The following is a 14,529-nucleotide window of genomic DNA, read 5'->3' as shown; positions in this document are numbered from 1 at the left end:
GTCTGCCCTCCTGCCGCCACCTGTGGGGGGCCACGCGGGCCTCAGCCAGCAGGGGCGTGTTGGAGGGAAGGGCGGGCCCTGGGTCCCTGGGCGGGTCCCTGTCGCGCTCACAGGGAGGGGCCCAGCCCCACATACCCCCAGCCACCACTGGTGTCTCGGCTCGGGTGTGGGTCCACCCACAGAACCGTCTGACATACCTCCCCAGCAGCACACATCCCACACACTCTGACGGCATCGTCCCTGTCATGGGACGTCCAGAGAGCAGTGGGGCACCGGGGCCTTGCCTGGCTGGACTTGGGGGCAGGAAGAAGGGTCAGGCGAGGCAACCTGGGAGGGCAGGGCACGGGGTCTGCAGCCGGACCTCGGGGGAGCAGCCGTGGCTGGGGTCAGAGGGAGCCCCACGCTGCCATGCAGCTCCGGGCTGCAGAGCTGCCAGGTGGCGGAAGGGGCACCGGGCCGCCCCTTGTCCCCCCCAGGCCATGCCCTAGGGTGCTGACAGTGCAGGGACAAGCGGGTGACCAGGGCAGGTGGTTATTCCCCCCTGGGCCTCAGTCCTGATGGTGAGGCTGGAGGCAGCATGCCTGTTGGTTCCTGGGAGCACCCGGGCCTGGCAAGAGGCAGGTGTGTGGGGGGCCCTCAGGGCAGCCCTGTGTCTCAGGCTCCCAGACTCCCTGTCAAGGCGGGTCTCAAGACTGCCCGGTGCTGGGCTTGGGGGGCCTGCGTCCGGGCAGGTAAGGGGATCGAGGCCGGTGGCTGGACCTGGCCTTGGTGGGGCCCAGAGCAGTGGCCTGCACCGAGGGCAGGGTTTGGCTTCCTGTTGCTCCGAGTCTTGGAAATATTGGGGTCCCTGACTAAAGCCAGAAGATACGGTGTGAGTGAGGATTAAAGCCCACATGTACCAGCGCTCTCGGGACCCTCTTCCTCCTTCTAAATACTTGCAAGTGTCCCCCTGTGGTTGAGATTATGAGGGACACCGGGACACACCCCCAGAAATCGCCCGAGCGAGAACCGCCCACAGAAGCATGGCAGGTTTCGGGGGGGGGAAGACCGGCAGGGCTGGTCTCACCCTGGGGTGGGGCCATGGGTCTGATCGGGCCCAGAGGAGCAAGTCCCAGCACCTGTCCCGCCACAGGTGACACGGCGCACAGCCCGGCTGGTGGCCGAGTGGCAGTGCGTGGGCTTCTGCCATGGCGTGCTCAATACCGACAACATGAGCATCGTGGGGCTCACCATTGACTATGGGCCTTTCGGCTTCCTGGACAGGTGAGCAGACCCAGGGGGCACAGGTGAGAGGCTGCCAGCAACCCGCTACTCACCCAGGAATGGGCCCCAGGGCAGAGATGCCCAGGGTGCCGGGGTGGCAGGGAGGAGGGCCGTGGAAAGGCTGGCTATCCGGTCACTCACGTTGGTGCACGGCCCCCAATGTAAATGTGACAAGCTTTTCAAAGGAATAAGAAAAGCAATGGGATTGTAGGGTGGGGACGGGAGCAAGTGGCGAGGAGGAAGCAGGGCAACAGTCTGGGCCCCGAGGGCAGCGCCCAGGCAGCTCCCGATAGCGCTGATGGGCTGGTGGCTGGGGTGGGAAGGAGATCAAGGGCACTCAGAATCCTTGTCCTGAGACTGTCGGGACAGGACAGGCAGGCGGTGGCCGCACAGGCTCTGCCTTTGGGCCTCCCCTCCAGGGGGCCCGGCCTCGTCCCTTCCTGTCCCTCAGCAGCCGGTGCCCTCGCTGTGCGACAGGTACGACCCTGACCACGTGTGCAACTCGTCCGACAACACTGGGCGCTACGCGTACAGCAAGCAACCGGAGGTGTGCAGGTGGAACCTGCAGAAGCTGGCCGAGGCCCTGGAGCCAGAGCTGCCCCTGAAGCTGGGCGAGGCCATCCTGGTCGAGGAGTTCGACACCGAGTTCCAGAGACACTACCTGCAGAAGATGCGCCGGAAACTGGGCCTCGTGCACCTGGAGCTGGATGAGGACGCAGCACTGGCGGCCAGACTCCTGGAGACCATGCACCGGACTGGTGGGTGACCCAGGCATGCACCACAGCATGCTCCGGACTGTGCACTGTATGGCTGTGTCCTTGCCGCCACGTGTCTTAATCGTACGCTCTCCTCGCACCCTGGGCTGTCTTTACTCTTGCCGCCATGTGCCTTCTCCACACGCCGTCCTCGTACACCTGGCTGCTCTTCCTCGCTCCTGCCTACAGTGCCACTATGCAAACGAGTGTGCAGGTGTCCGGGTCCATTCCCAGTCCTTTGGGCCACACAGCAGGGTTCTCGGTCAGATATGTGCCTTAACAGCTCCAACTTGAACCTCTGCGGTGTGTGAACAGAAGCAGCAGGAGTGGGCACCCTCGTCCTGCCCCTCGTCTGTGGGTTGCCACTGAGGATGGTGTCAGCTGCGAGCTGCTCTGTGTAGGCGCTTACCACAGCAAAGTTTTCCTCTAGTCTGGGTGACTTTACCAGGAAAGGCTGTTGGATTTGGTCAAATGCTTTCACCTGCAAGAGTCGGCCATGTGGTTTTATTCCTTCCTTCGCAACTCCTTGCAATCTAGGGAGAAATGCTGCCTGGTCCTTTGAATGTGAGGTATAATCCTTCTAACATGTCGAATTTTGCTCTTACTGGGAGGACTTCTATGTCTGTATTCATGTAGGAGATTGGCCTGTAGTTTTTTCTTTTTTCTTGGAGTGTCTGTTTGGCTTTAATATCAAGGCAGTGTTGACCTTGAGCATGAGTTAGATATTCCTTTCTCTTCTATTTTCTTTCAAAATGTTTTTCTTTTGTTTTGAGTTGGAGTCCCACTCTGTCCACCCAGGCCAGAGTGCAGTGACACGCTCATGGCCACCGCAAGCCTTGACTTGCTGGGCTCAGGCGATCCTTTCGCCTCAGCCTTGCAAGTAGCTGGAACCACTACGCCTGGCTAATTTTTGGATGTAGAGATGAGGTCTCACCAAGTTGCCCAGGCTGGTCTCAAATCCCTGGGCTCAGGGAATCCTCTTGTCTCTACCCCCCAAAGTACTGGGATGACAGGCTGGTAAGAATACTTAACATTTTTAAGTGTGCAATAAGTGGACACACGTTGCTGGCCATAGGTACAATGTTGCACAGTAGGTCTCTAGAGCTTATTCATCTTGCTTGATTGAAACTTCATGTTGATCGGTAATTCCCCGTTTCCCCTCCCTGCAGCCCCTGGTAACTACCATTCCTCACTTTGATTCTGTGAATTTGACTGCTCGACACTTCATGTGAGTGGAGTCATGTAGTGTTTCTTTCAGTCCTCTCGTGTGATCCCTTATTGGTATACTCAGCAACAATGTCCTCACTCATTTGAATTTAGCTGCCCTCTCTTTCACCAGTCTGTTCTTTCATTTGTCTCCCTCCAATCCTTAGCATTTCCTTCCCTTTTGTTAACTTTGGTCCTACTTTTGCTCTTATTTTTTTGAAGACAGTGTCCCCTCTACTGCCCAGGCTGGAGTGCAGTGACACAATCCTAGTTCACGGTAGCTTCCAACTCCTGGGCTCAAGTGGTCCTCTTGCCTCACCTTCCCAAAGTGCTGGGACTATAGGTACACACCACCATGCTCAGCCTTTGTTTTTCTCAATTCCTTAGGTATAAGGTTAGAAGTTAGTGATTTATTTTTTAATGTAGGCGTTTACAGCTGTACATTTTCTTCTGATCACTGCTTTTGCTGTATCCCATAAGTTTTCGTGTGTTCTGCTTTTTTAAATTTACAAAATTGTAAGTGATTTTTAGTTTCACTCCATTGTGGTTGGATTTCAGTCTTTTTAAACGTATTAAGACTTGTTTTGTGGCTTAATGTTATGGTCTGTCCTAGAGAGTGGCCTTTGTGCATTTGAGAAGGTGGTGTATTCTGCTTGTGTTGGGTATTCTATTGGCGGGGAGACCCAGAAATACCCAGAACTAGTTTTTGGATGACAGGCCCCTTGTAGTAGAGACCTCCCTGCTAGGTAAGCATTCCAGAAGCCGTCAGCACCAGTGGACTCGCTAGCATGGTCGTGAAAGACTGCATTTGGCCTAAGTTTTTTATTCTTTCAGCGTGTTTGTCCATTTCACGATGGGTGATGTTTTACAAGTACACCTGCCCACATGGCAGTGAGTGTTCAGCACTTTTTCACCCCCAAACAGCATAACCCCCATGCCCCAGCCTCCCTATTCACCTGCTCTCACCCCAGGCGACTTTTGTTTCCCCATATGAAAGAAATCCTCAAAGGGAAACGTTTTACTGATGTAGAAGAGGTGAAACAGAAAACATCAGAAGCACTAAAAGGTGTCCAAACTGATGCATTCAAAAATGGTTCTGAGCAGTGGAAAAGCATCCTAATAGGTGCACTGCATCAGACAGAGAGTATTCTGAAGGTGACTCAAGTTTTAACATGTAAGAATGCACGTTTTTGGCAAACTCCATGTTTCTGGGGTCCCCTCGTGTATGTCTTAGGCCTGTTTTATTCCTGCTGCTGTTGAGGCCCTCTCCTTCCTCACTGATCTGGGGAGACCCTCCGTCCAGAGTGGCGTCTTGCAGTCTCCGACTGTGACTGTGGAGCTGCTGCTTCTCCCTTCGGTTGTTTGCTTGCGGCACGTCTCTCAACAGTTTCGTGTGTCTTGCGCATGCTTCCTTGTTCCTCGTTTCCTCCGTTACTGCCGCCTCTCGTGTTTGGTTGGTTTTTGTAACACACAGTTTTGACTCCTTTCGCGTTTTCGTTTGTTTGGCAGATGTTTTCTTGGGGGTTACCATGGTTGTCACTGTTTCCAGGACTCAGGCTAAGGACCTCATGGCATCTGGCACATGTTGGGCCCGGGTGTGTCACAGCAGCTTCTCAGCAGTCTAGCTCCCAGAGCGTGTGGCAGTGATTGTGACCACAGCCACAGGGCCAGGTGCCAGCCTCAGTGCCTTTGCAGTGCCTCCACCCATTTTACACCCATTTACATTTGACTGGCAGGTTCAGAGAATGGTGGCCAAGCTGAGAGACAGGTGGAGGCTGGGGAATGGGGCCATGGAGGGGTCAGGAGCTGAGCAGGCCTCGATACAGGTGCTGGGCAAGCCTTGGGGTCTGTCTGGTATGGTGCAGTGTTGCGGCAGGGAAGCTGGAGCTGTGATGCCCCGCCCTGAGCAGCTTGTGTTCCAGGTGCCGACTTCACGAACACCTTCTTCTTGCTGAGTTCCTTCCCAGTCGAGCCTGAATCGCTGGGCCTGGAGGAGTTCCTGGCCACGCTGCTTGCACAGTGCGCCTCCCTGGAGGAGCTAAGACGTACCTTCCGACCCCAGATGGAGCCCCGGTGGGTACTTGGGTCTTGCTTCCTTGGACTTTGTTTCCAGAAAGGGAGGAAGACTCAGGCTGGACTCGGTGGCTCAGTCTGTTATCCCAGCACTTTGGGAGGCCAAGACGAGTGGATTGCCTGAGCCCACGGTTCGAGACCAGCCCAGGCAACTTGGCAAGCCCTCGTATCTACAATAAAATTTTTTAAATGGGCCAGGCGTGGTAGCACACGCCTGTAGTTCTGGCTACTTGGAAGGCTGAGGGAAGGATCGCCGGAGCCCAGTGGGTTGATGCTGGGGTGGCCGTTGAGAGTGCTCATGCACTCCAGCCTGGGCGACACAGTGAGACTACAACTCAAAAAAAAGGGGAGGAAGATTCAGAAGCAGAGGACCCAGGAAAAAGTTGGAGGAGTGCTAACAGACCCTGTGGGTGGGGTCTGGGGCAGTGCTGGGGCCATGCTGACATGTCTGGGGGCTAGGCAGCACGGGCTGGCAGACAATGGTCTCCGCTCACCAGGGAAGATGGGCCCAGACTCCTGGCAGATCGTGCTTTCCACACCACCTCCCAGCGGAAAGAGCCTGCCGTGTCTTCAGTGCTGCACATTTTCACGATGGGATGTGGCTTTTGACTTGAAAAACAGGCCAGCAGGGCCTGCTGAGCATGAAGCCCCCTCAACTGAGGAAGGGTGGTCACTGCCCATGCAGCCTCTCCAGAAATGGGTTTGGCCCTGCCATCACTGCGGGAAGTACTGGCGGCTGTGGCAACCCACAGGCACTAAACTCGGGGGTCAGTGGTTCTGCAGGCCCCACCCTCAGCCTCTCTGGGACCCATGGGCTCACTCCCCCATGGAGCTCAAGGCTGGAGGGCAGAGCAGGCCGGGCCAGCAGCAGGGTGGGCGCCTGTGCTCTTGCACACGGAACAAGACCGGGACTGCCTGCAGGGTCTCAGCCACTGCCTCCTGGTGCTCCTCTCCCGCAGGCAGCTCTCGATGATGCTGATGTTGGCGCAGTCAAACCCACAGCTGTTTGCACTTATTGGCTCACGGGCCAACATCACCCGGGAGCTGGAGCGGGTAGAGCAGCAGTCCCGGCTGGAGCAGCTGAGTGTGGCCGAGCTGCAAAGCAGAAACCGGGCCCACTGGGTGGACTGGCTCCAGGAGTACAGGTGAGCCCTGCACCCAGTAGTTCGAGTTGCCGACACCTCACTGCTGCGGCCACCAGGTGAGGTGGCCGCATGCAACTTCAGGGGGGTTGTCGTGGGCTGCCTGCCATGTGGCGAAAGACCAGCCCGGATGTGGTTCCAGAGCCCGGCTGGACAAGGACAGGGAAGGTGTTGAGGATACCACCACCTGGCAGGCCGAGCACACACGTGTGATGCGTGCCACCAACCCAAAGTATGTCCTGAGGAACTACATCGCGCAGAACGCCATCGAGGCGGCTGAGCACGGAGACTTCTCAGAGGTGAGCGCCACCTACCCCATGGTCCCTGAGAGGGAGGGTGGCTTCTGATCCCCCAACCCCCACCCTTGCGCTTCTCCAGGTGCGGCGTGTGCTGAAGTTGCTGGAGACCCCTTACCACAGCGAGGAGGGGACCGCCGCAGAGCCGGAGGCGACCAGCGGGGAGCACACGTACAGCAGCAAGCCCCCACTCTGGGCGGCTGAGCTGTGTGTGACATGATCCTCGTAGTGGCCTCGGGCACTCCCCAGCCTGGAGTCTGAGGCCCCCCAGTGCTGCTGAGTTGTTGAGATGGGGCCAGCCGCCCTCCGCACCCAGCAGGGGCTCCCCCTGCCACGTGTGGCGGCGCAGCGGGCCCACACGCTCGTCTCTCCATGACGGCAGAGACACCCAGTCAGGACCTGACCTGTCTCTGTCTGACACCGGCTCAGCGACACAACCCAGTCTAGTGCACAGCCCAGCGCTCAGCTCCCCACAGGGCCATGCCTGGGGGCATCCTGGCCCCTACAAGCGTGTCTCCCCAGCGCCTCAATAAACCAGCAGCTTCTTCCCGCTGCCTTGTGTGGTCCCTCCTCCCTCCCACCGTGCCCCACCTGAGAGAGAGGCCGAATGGAAACAAGGACGCCTTTATTGAGAGGTTCCACAGGCGAGCCTTCAGGCGTCCTGGTAGTAGTTGTTGAAGTTGATGCGCAGCAGGAAGTCCTCCAGGTGGGGCTGGTAACCGCGGTTCACCAGCTTGGTCACCACTGGGGAGAGCAGGCAGCTCAGACGCGGCCGCTGGGGTCAGAGCCCTCCCGTGTGCTCACGCCCCACCCCCACATCCTGCCCTTCAGGGCTGGGCCTCACCTTTGAAGAGGAAGTGGGAGTAGTATCTAAAGGTGTTGTAGGACTGCTGCATGAGGGCAAAGTTGGGGTGCTCGGCGCCCCGCGGCCCATCCGCAGGGCCCCAAGCCTGCGAGATGAGCTGGCTGCGGAACTTGAGCACCAGGCTGAAGACACTGTGGATGATGTTCATGACCGGCGCCGCCTTCTCCGTCAGCAGGCCCCTGCAAGACGCGTGCTGTGGGTGGGCTGTGCCTGGCCACAGGGCACATCAGGCGCTGTGGCGTCCAGGGCCCCCCTCACCTGAAGACAGCCTTGTGCAAGTACTCGGCGTGGGCGCGCTGGATATCCTCGAGGTCCGCGGCTGCGGCCAGCCTGGCCCTGAACTCGCACCAGGTGACGTGCAGGATCTGGCTGGCGATGTAGCCCTGGATGACCTTCACGAAGTGCTGCATCTCGTGCTTGAACAGCTGCAGCTGGCGGAACTGCACGGAGCTGGCCATGCGGCTCAGCAGGGCTGGGCAGAGAGTGGAAGGTAAGTGGCAGCCCAGCCTCGGGCGGGCTGCCTAGGGCTGGGGCGGCACGGCCCGGCAGGCCCCACCTGTGCGCTTGAGGTGGAAGCAGACGTCCTTGAGCGTCCAGGTCACGAGTTTCAGCTGCAGCAGGAAGGAGAAGATGCCGTTGTACTTGCTCAGGCAGCTGTCAGTGATGACGACGTTGAGCGGCCAGTCGACCTGTGGGGAGCCCGGCTCAGCGCAGCCCCACAGTGTCCCCGCCGCACCCCGCAGGTGACCAGGGCTGCTGCTGACCTTATACCTGAGCTCCAGGCAGCTCAGCGCGTCGGGGGCGTTGGGGGCAAACGCCTCGGGCAGGTACTTGAGGGCGAAGGAGAGGTTGGCAGCGTGCGGTGTGTCCCCCGTGCAGGCTGCACTGCAGGGCCTTGCTCAGCACCGAGTTGAGCGCCAGCGGGCTGAGCAGCTCTCCCGGCGTCTGCCCAGCCCCGAGCTGCAGCAGGAGAGGGCAGGGCATCTGACCCGGCCAGCCCAGCCCCTCCCGGTCCGGGGGCCGCGCCCTCCGCCACCTGCCCCCCACCCCCAGCCGCGCGGTCACCTTCTCGAAGAGCAGGTCACTGAGCGACTGGGCGAACTCGCCGTCCTCCATCAGCAGGAAGTGCCGCAGCGCCTCACAGTGCGCCTCGAGCTGCAGCTCCACGAAGTAGTAGTCCACGGCGGCCTTGTTCACCAGCGAGATGCTGCGGGTGGGTGGGGCAGACGGGCGTCAGGCACTGGCCGGGGCGTGGCATGCACAGCGGGGAAGGGGCAGGGCGGGCGCGGTGCTCACTGGGCGGCCAGCGGGGCAGTGACTGAACGCTTCATGAGGACGGGCAGCGTCAGCAGCTCGCTCAGCTGCACTGCACTCCCGTCGGCAGCTGGCTGCACCTGGGGGTCCACTGGGAAGGCGGAGGCCCGCGGGAGCACGTGGCGCAGAAGGTGCGCGGCCGGAGGCTCTGCTGCAGGGCGAGACCCAAGGCGATTGTGCCGGATTCACGGGACCCAAGGAGCCGGCCTTCCCCGCGGGCCACCACTCACACATGGCCTCGTAGTTGTCCGGATACTGCTCCAGATGGTACCGTGCCGCCAGGCCCGCCAGGGAGGCCGGCTCCGCGCCATGCTGGGCCTGGGCCGGGGGCTCAGCCGCCTCCACTGCCTCTACACCGGGGCCTGGGCTGCTCCCGGCCGCTGTGTCCTCCTAGCAAGATGCCGGCCTCCTAGCGTCGCGCCCCACCCAACGCAGCTGCCAACCCCCCTTGTGTTGGAGGCAAGGGCAGCCCCCATGGAACCCGGTGTGCTGGCCAGAGGGAGCGCCCTCCCCGCTGCCCATGACCCGGCCCCCACGTCCTCCAGACCTGTGAGTTCTGAGGCCAACTGGGAGAAGGCTCCTGAGGGTGTCCACTCCGCCGCCGGCCTGGGCACGCAGGAAGGGGGGGTCGGGAGGGTCAGGGCAAGCACCTGCTGAGGGGCCGGGGCCTGGCTCGGGCAGCACCTCCCAGGTCCCCAGGACAGCACTCAGGTCTCGACTGGAGGACAAGGAGCCTCATGGGCAGCGTCACACCTGCCACCTCCTCCCCCTGGGCTCTCTAGGCCCTGTGACACCACTCGTGACCACTCGTGACCACCCACTAACCCGTCCGACCTGGCTCCTCAGGGACACTGTCTCCTGCAGCAGAGGGCGTGGTCTGAAGGCTGCTCTCCTCCTTGTCTTCCAGGCTGGGGGAGCAGGCGGAGGGCACCACTTCTGCAGGGGAGGGTGGCCCATGTCCCAGGGTGGGGCTCCGTGCACCAAGGCCGAGGTCTGACTGAGACGCGTGGCCAGGGGAATCCTCTTGGACCCTGGGTATGTTGGGCACAGCCTCAGGTAACAATGACCCCAGCATCACGTGGGACTGAGAGAGGTGTCTGTGGGCATCCCACCGTGGCAGGGTAGAAGCCACATCTGATACATTCTCTTCCATGCTGATGCTGGCATCTGACCAGTATCTGTGTCCATCCCACTGTGGCTGGGTAGAAGCCACGTCTGTCACATTCTCCCCAACCTTGATGCTAGCATCTGACACGTGTCCATGAATGTTCCACCGTGGCCGGGTAGAAGCCACATCTGACACGTTCTCCCCAACTCTGATGTTGGCGTCTGACACATGTCCATGAATGTTTGACCGTGGCAGAGTGGGAGCCACATCTGATACATTTTCCCCGACTTTGATGCTGGCATCTGACACGTGTCCATGAATGTTCCACCGTGGCTGGATAGAAGCCACATCTGACACATTCTTCCCCATACTGATGCTGGCATCTGACACATGTCCGTGGATGTTTGGTCGTAGCTGAGTAGGAGCCACGTCTGACACATTCTCCCCAAACTTGATGCTGGCATCTGACACATGTCCACAGATGTTCCACCGCGGCCGGGTAGAAGTCGCGTCTGACACATTCTCCCCAACTCTGATGTTGGCATCTGACACAAGTCCATGAATGTTTGACCGTGGCAGAGTGGGAGCCACGTCTGATACATTCTCCCCAACTCTGATGCTGGCATCTGACACGTGTCCATGGATGTTTGGCTGTGGCAGGGCAGAAGTCACATCTGGTACATTCTTCCCAACCCTGATACTGGCATCTGACACATGTCCGTGGATGTTCCACCGTGGCCGGGCAGAAGCCACGTCTGACACATTCTCCCCAACTCTGATGTTGGCTTCTGACACATGTCCGTAGCTACTTGACAGTGGCAGAGTGGGAGCCAAGACTGACACATTGTCCCCAACCTTGATGCTGGCATCCGACACATGTCCATGGATATTCCACCGTGGCCGGGCAGAAGTCACATCTGACATGTTCTCCCCAACCCTGATGCTGGCATCTGACACGTGTGTAAGGATGCCTGACTGTGGCTGAGTGACAGTCATATCTGACACACTCTCCCCCACATTGATACTGGTCTCTGACACATGCCCATGGATGTTCCACTGTGGCTGGGTGGGAAGCATTCCAGAAGCATGGCCCCCTGTGGGAACCCCATCCCCTGACACATGCCCTAAGAGCTGCTCTGTGGGCTGGCAGTACCCCTCTGGGGAGGTGACATGCCCAGGTGCATGTGCATGAAGCAGAGCCACCTGTGTAGCAGGGACATGTGTGTCCAGCTTCCTGTGATTGTCGCCTGACAGCTGGTGCCCTGAGCTGCCCAAGTTGTCCTCTACAGCCTGGAGGAGCCCTGGTGTCAGTGAGGCAGCCACAGTGGGCCTCAAGACAGTACTGAAGTCATACTCCTGTGGCCTGGAAGACCAAATGCTGGTGGCTGCAGGGGCCTCCCCAGGAGCTAAGAGGGATAGGTCAGTGCTGATGGTCTGCAGAGCCTCCTCCAGGAGAGGGACCGTGCTGGTCTGCGCAGATTGCTCAGCCCCCAGGCCCACGGGAAGGAAGTCTCCAATGCTAAGGCCAGCCGAGAACGGCCCAGTGCCCTCTGCCTGCTGGGGCCCTGGGTCACCGGTCTCGACTGCTGGAGACTCCAGGGGCAGCGGCATCGGTGTGGCCAGGCCATCCCAGGCATCCACATGTTGCTGTGAAGGCTCAGAATCACAGCCTCGGCCTCCCTCTGGGTGCTCAGGGCCTAGACACATGACCTGAAGCACAAGTGCCATTAGACCCAGGTTGATTTCATGTTCCCTCTGACAGCTAACCCTGTCCCGTAAGTCAGGTCTGCAATCTTGAGCGACACTTGCCAAGTGCTGAGGACTATGGGGACGGGGACATGGCCAAGCCCAGCACACCCTTCTCAGAGCTGGTCAGAGCCCCAGCGCCCTGGACCCAGCCCTGACTCCTCACCTGGGCGTGTGCACTTGAGGGGACATCCAGGATCTCCTGGGGCGTGTGTGCCACAGACGAGTCTCTTAGCATCCTCTGGAAGTCGCGGCAGCAAGACAAGAGCAGCAGCTGTGTGGGGTGTCTGGCCGAGCTGGCGCCCAGCAATCCCCACATGGCAGCCCTCTGCAACAGAAGTCACAGGCCCTGCCACCCATAGCTGCCACACACACTGGACAAGATGAGGCTTGTGCAGGACTCTGGGAGCCGGGGCTGCAGAAAGCCCTGGGCAACCACAAGCCCTTCACTGCCCACATGTAACTTGGTGGCATAAATGGAGAGATGCCACGCCCCCATGCTGGGGCACCACCAACCCTCTCCCACAGAGCCACATGGGTCTGTGCGTCATTTCAGGGACTCAGGGACCCAGAAGCCCGGGGAAGCACTCCCATGAGACCTGAATGCGCTTCTGATCTTCCAGGAGGAAGCGAAGCCGTGCGCTCTCCAGCCGGTGCCTCTGGAGTCTCCACAGAGCCCTCTGCTCCCGGCGAGCTGCCTCTGCAGACAGCTGGCTGTAATGGTCGACCAGCGCTTGCCTGCAGCCACACCCAGAGAGGACAGGTCACGAGCGCCACCGCCCCATCCGGTGCGTACTGCCTCCATCTTCCCCAGCCCCCAGCTGGTGCCTCTAGGCCCTCACAGCACCTGCAGGGGCACCCGCAGACAGGCCACTCCACCTCCGGACCCGGAGACCTTGGCAGGCGGAGGACTGGGGCTTAGCAGTGTTGTTGAGGATGACATCCTACACAGCCTGAACCCCGGGGCTGGACAGGGAGCTGAGGGCCCCAGCCCTGCTAGGAAGCAAGGCAGCTTCCTGCTCTGCAGATGCAAACCCCAAAGAGCTGAAGGCTGAAGTTAAAAGTACATGAAGCAGGCCCAACGCCAGTGTTGTATGTGCCAAAGTCAAAGCTCACCCATCACTCCCAATGCCTGGAAGCCTCTCCTGCAAGTCGCTGGGCTCAGGCCTGGACTGGCATCCCCAGTTTGGCCACTGCAGGCCAGAAACGTCAGCTCTGTGCCTTGTCCTCTCCAAGTGTGAATAGGACAACACCTACCCACATGCATGAGCACACACCCAGACACGTGTACACACACAGGCACACATGCCTACTGCACATCCCTGCCTGGCTCCATGAATGGAATCTAAGGGAGGGACAACTAAGCACCCGTGACACTGAGTGGCAAGTGGCCAGCCCCTCCCATGAGGAGCTTTCTCTAAGATGTGAACAGCCCCTTCAAGGCTCCAGCTTTGTTCCCGGCTCACGGGACAAGCTACTGACACAAGAAGATAGACTCATGGGCTCAGTGCTGGGCAAATGCCCCACCTCTCTGTCAGGCCAGTAACACTTCAAAGATAAGTAACAGCAGCCTGGCACACTGGCTCATGCCTGAAATCCCAACACTTTAGGAAGCCAAGGGGGGAAGATCACTTGAGCCCAGGAGTTCGAGACCAACCTTGGCAACATAGCAAGACCTCATCTCCACAAAATATATCAAATAATTAGCCAGACATAGTAGCATGCATCTGTAGTCCTAGAACGCAGGAGGACCACCTGAGCCCAGGAGTTCAAAGCTGCAGTGAGCCATGATTGTGTCAATGCACTCCAGCCTGGGCAACAAAGCAAAACCCAAACTCATTTAAAAAAAAATTAATTAATAGGAGCAAGAGCTGTTTAGAATTAAGATAGGGACAGGATGCCAGATGCATGTAGCATGTGGACCCTGCTTGGATTCTAATCCATGCAAACCAGCTATAAGACACTGAGGACAGCACACAATGTCTTAATGTGGCAAGATGGCATAACCACTGACCAAATCCAGTGGGCGTTCCGGACTTGGTACACTGATCTATCTTAATATATGCTTGACACTTTTCAGGTTAAAAAGTACAATCTAGTGGGTGTGGTGGCATGCATCTGTAGTTCTAGCTACTTGGAAGGCTGAGGCGGAAGGATCACCTGAGCCCAGCAGGTCGAGGCTGCAACAAAAGTGAGACTCCAACTCAAAAAAAAAAAAAAAGTACAACCAATCAGCTGGATGCTGTGACTCAAGTCTGTAATTTCAGTACTTTGGGAGGCTGATGCAAGAGGATTGCCAGAGCTGTTTGAAACCAGCCTGGGCAACTTGGTGAGACCTCATCTCTACAATAAATCAAAAAATAAGATTGGGCTGGGTAGCTCAGCCTGTAATCCCAGCACTTTGGGAGGCCGAGGCGAATGGATTGCCTGAGCCCATGGGTTCGATACCAGCCCGGGCAACTTGGCGAGATTTCATCTCTACAATAAATCAAAACTTAGCTGGGCATGGTAGTGTGCTCCTGCAGTTCTGGCTACTTGGAAGGCTGAGGCAGAAGGATCCCCGGAGCCCAGCAGGTCAAGGCTGGGGTGGCTGTGAGTGTGCCCCTGCACTCCAGCCTGGGTGACAATGAAACTCCAACTAAAAAAAAAAGTAGCCGGGTTCGGTGGCTCAACCTGTAAACCCATGCTTTGGGAGGCTGAGGTGAGTGGATTGCCTGAGCCCACGGGTTTGAGACCCGCCTGGGCAACTTGGCGAGACCTC

At 58.7% G+C, this 14,529-nt stretch overlaps 2 protein-coding genes across 2 annotated transcripts in view; one reads left to right on the top strand and one right to left on the bottom strand.

Moving 5' to 3' along the window:
• The window catches only part of SELENOO (selenoprotein O), a 12,369-nt gene extending 5,082 nt beyond the window's left edge, over positions 1-7,287 (top strand). The window contains exons 4-9 of the mRNA XM_021707574.1: positions 1,133-1,263; positions 1,741-2,021; positions 5,147-5,297; positions 6,257-6,442; positions 6,582-6,738; positions 6,818-7,287. Of these exons, the coding sequence (XP_021563249.1) occupies positions 1,133-1,263; positions 1,741-2,021; positions 5,147-5,297; positions 6,257-6,442; positions 6,582-6,738; positions 6,818-6,964 (1,053 nt within the window). The 3' untranslated portion in view covers positions 6,965-7,287. The remainder of the gene's footprint in view (positions 1-1,132; positions 1,264-1,740; positions 2,022-5,146; positions 5,298-6,256; positions 6,443-6,581; positions 6,739-6,817) is intronic.
• A 56-nt stretch (positions 7,288-7,343) lies between these two features.
• The window catches only part of TUBGCP6 (tubulin gamma complex associated protein 6), an 18,294-nt gene continuing 11,108 nt past the window's right edge, over positions 7,344-14,529 (bottom strand). Inside the window, 15 exon segments of the mRNA XM_021707573.1 lie at positions 7,344-7,479; positions 7,580-7,779; positions 7,859-8,072; positions 8,157-8,289; positions 8,365-8,472; positions 8,474-8,560; positions 8,666-8,807; positions 8,897-9,065; positions 9,145-9,304; positions 9,462-9,520; positions 9,749-9,822; positions 10,027-10,819; positions 11,063-11,732; positions 11,935-12,009; positions 12,368-12,506. Coding sequence (XP_021563248.1) covers positions 7,388-7,479; positions 7,580-7,779; positions 7,859-8,072; positions 8,157-8,289; positions 8,365-8,472; positions 8,474-8,560; positions 8,666-8,807; positions 8,897-9,065; positions 9,145-9,304; positions 9,462-9,520; positions 9,749-9,822; positions 10,027-10,819; positions 11,063-11,732; positions 11,935-12,009; positions 12,368-12,506 — 3,115 coding nt within the window. The 3' untranslated portion in view covers positions 7,344-7,387.

This window comes from Carlito syrichta, unplaced genomic scaffold, assembly GCF_000164805.1.
Source record: "Carlito syrichta isolate Samal-C Ts95f unplaced genomic scaffold, Tarsius_syrichta-2.0.1 Scaffold120501, whole genome shotgun sequence".
Classification (NCBI taxonomy): domain Eukaryota; kingdom Metazoa; phylum Chordata; class Mammalia; order Primates; family Tarsiidae; genus Carlito; species Carlito syrichta.
This window is presented reverse-complemented; position numbering and strand designations above follow the sequence as displayed.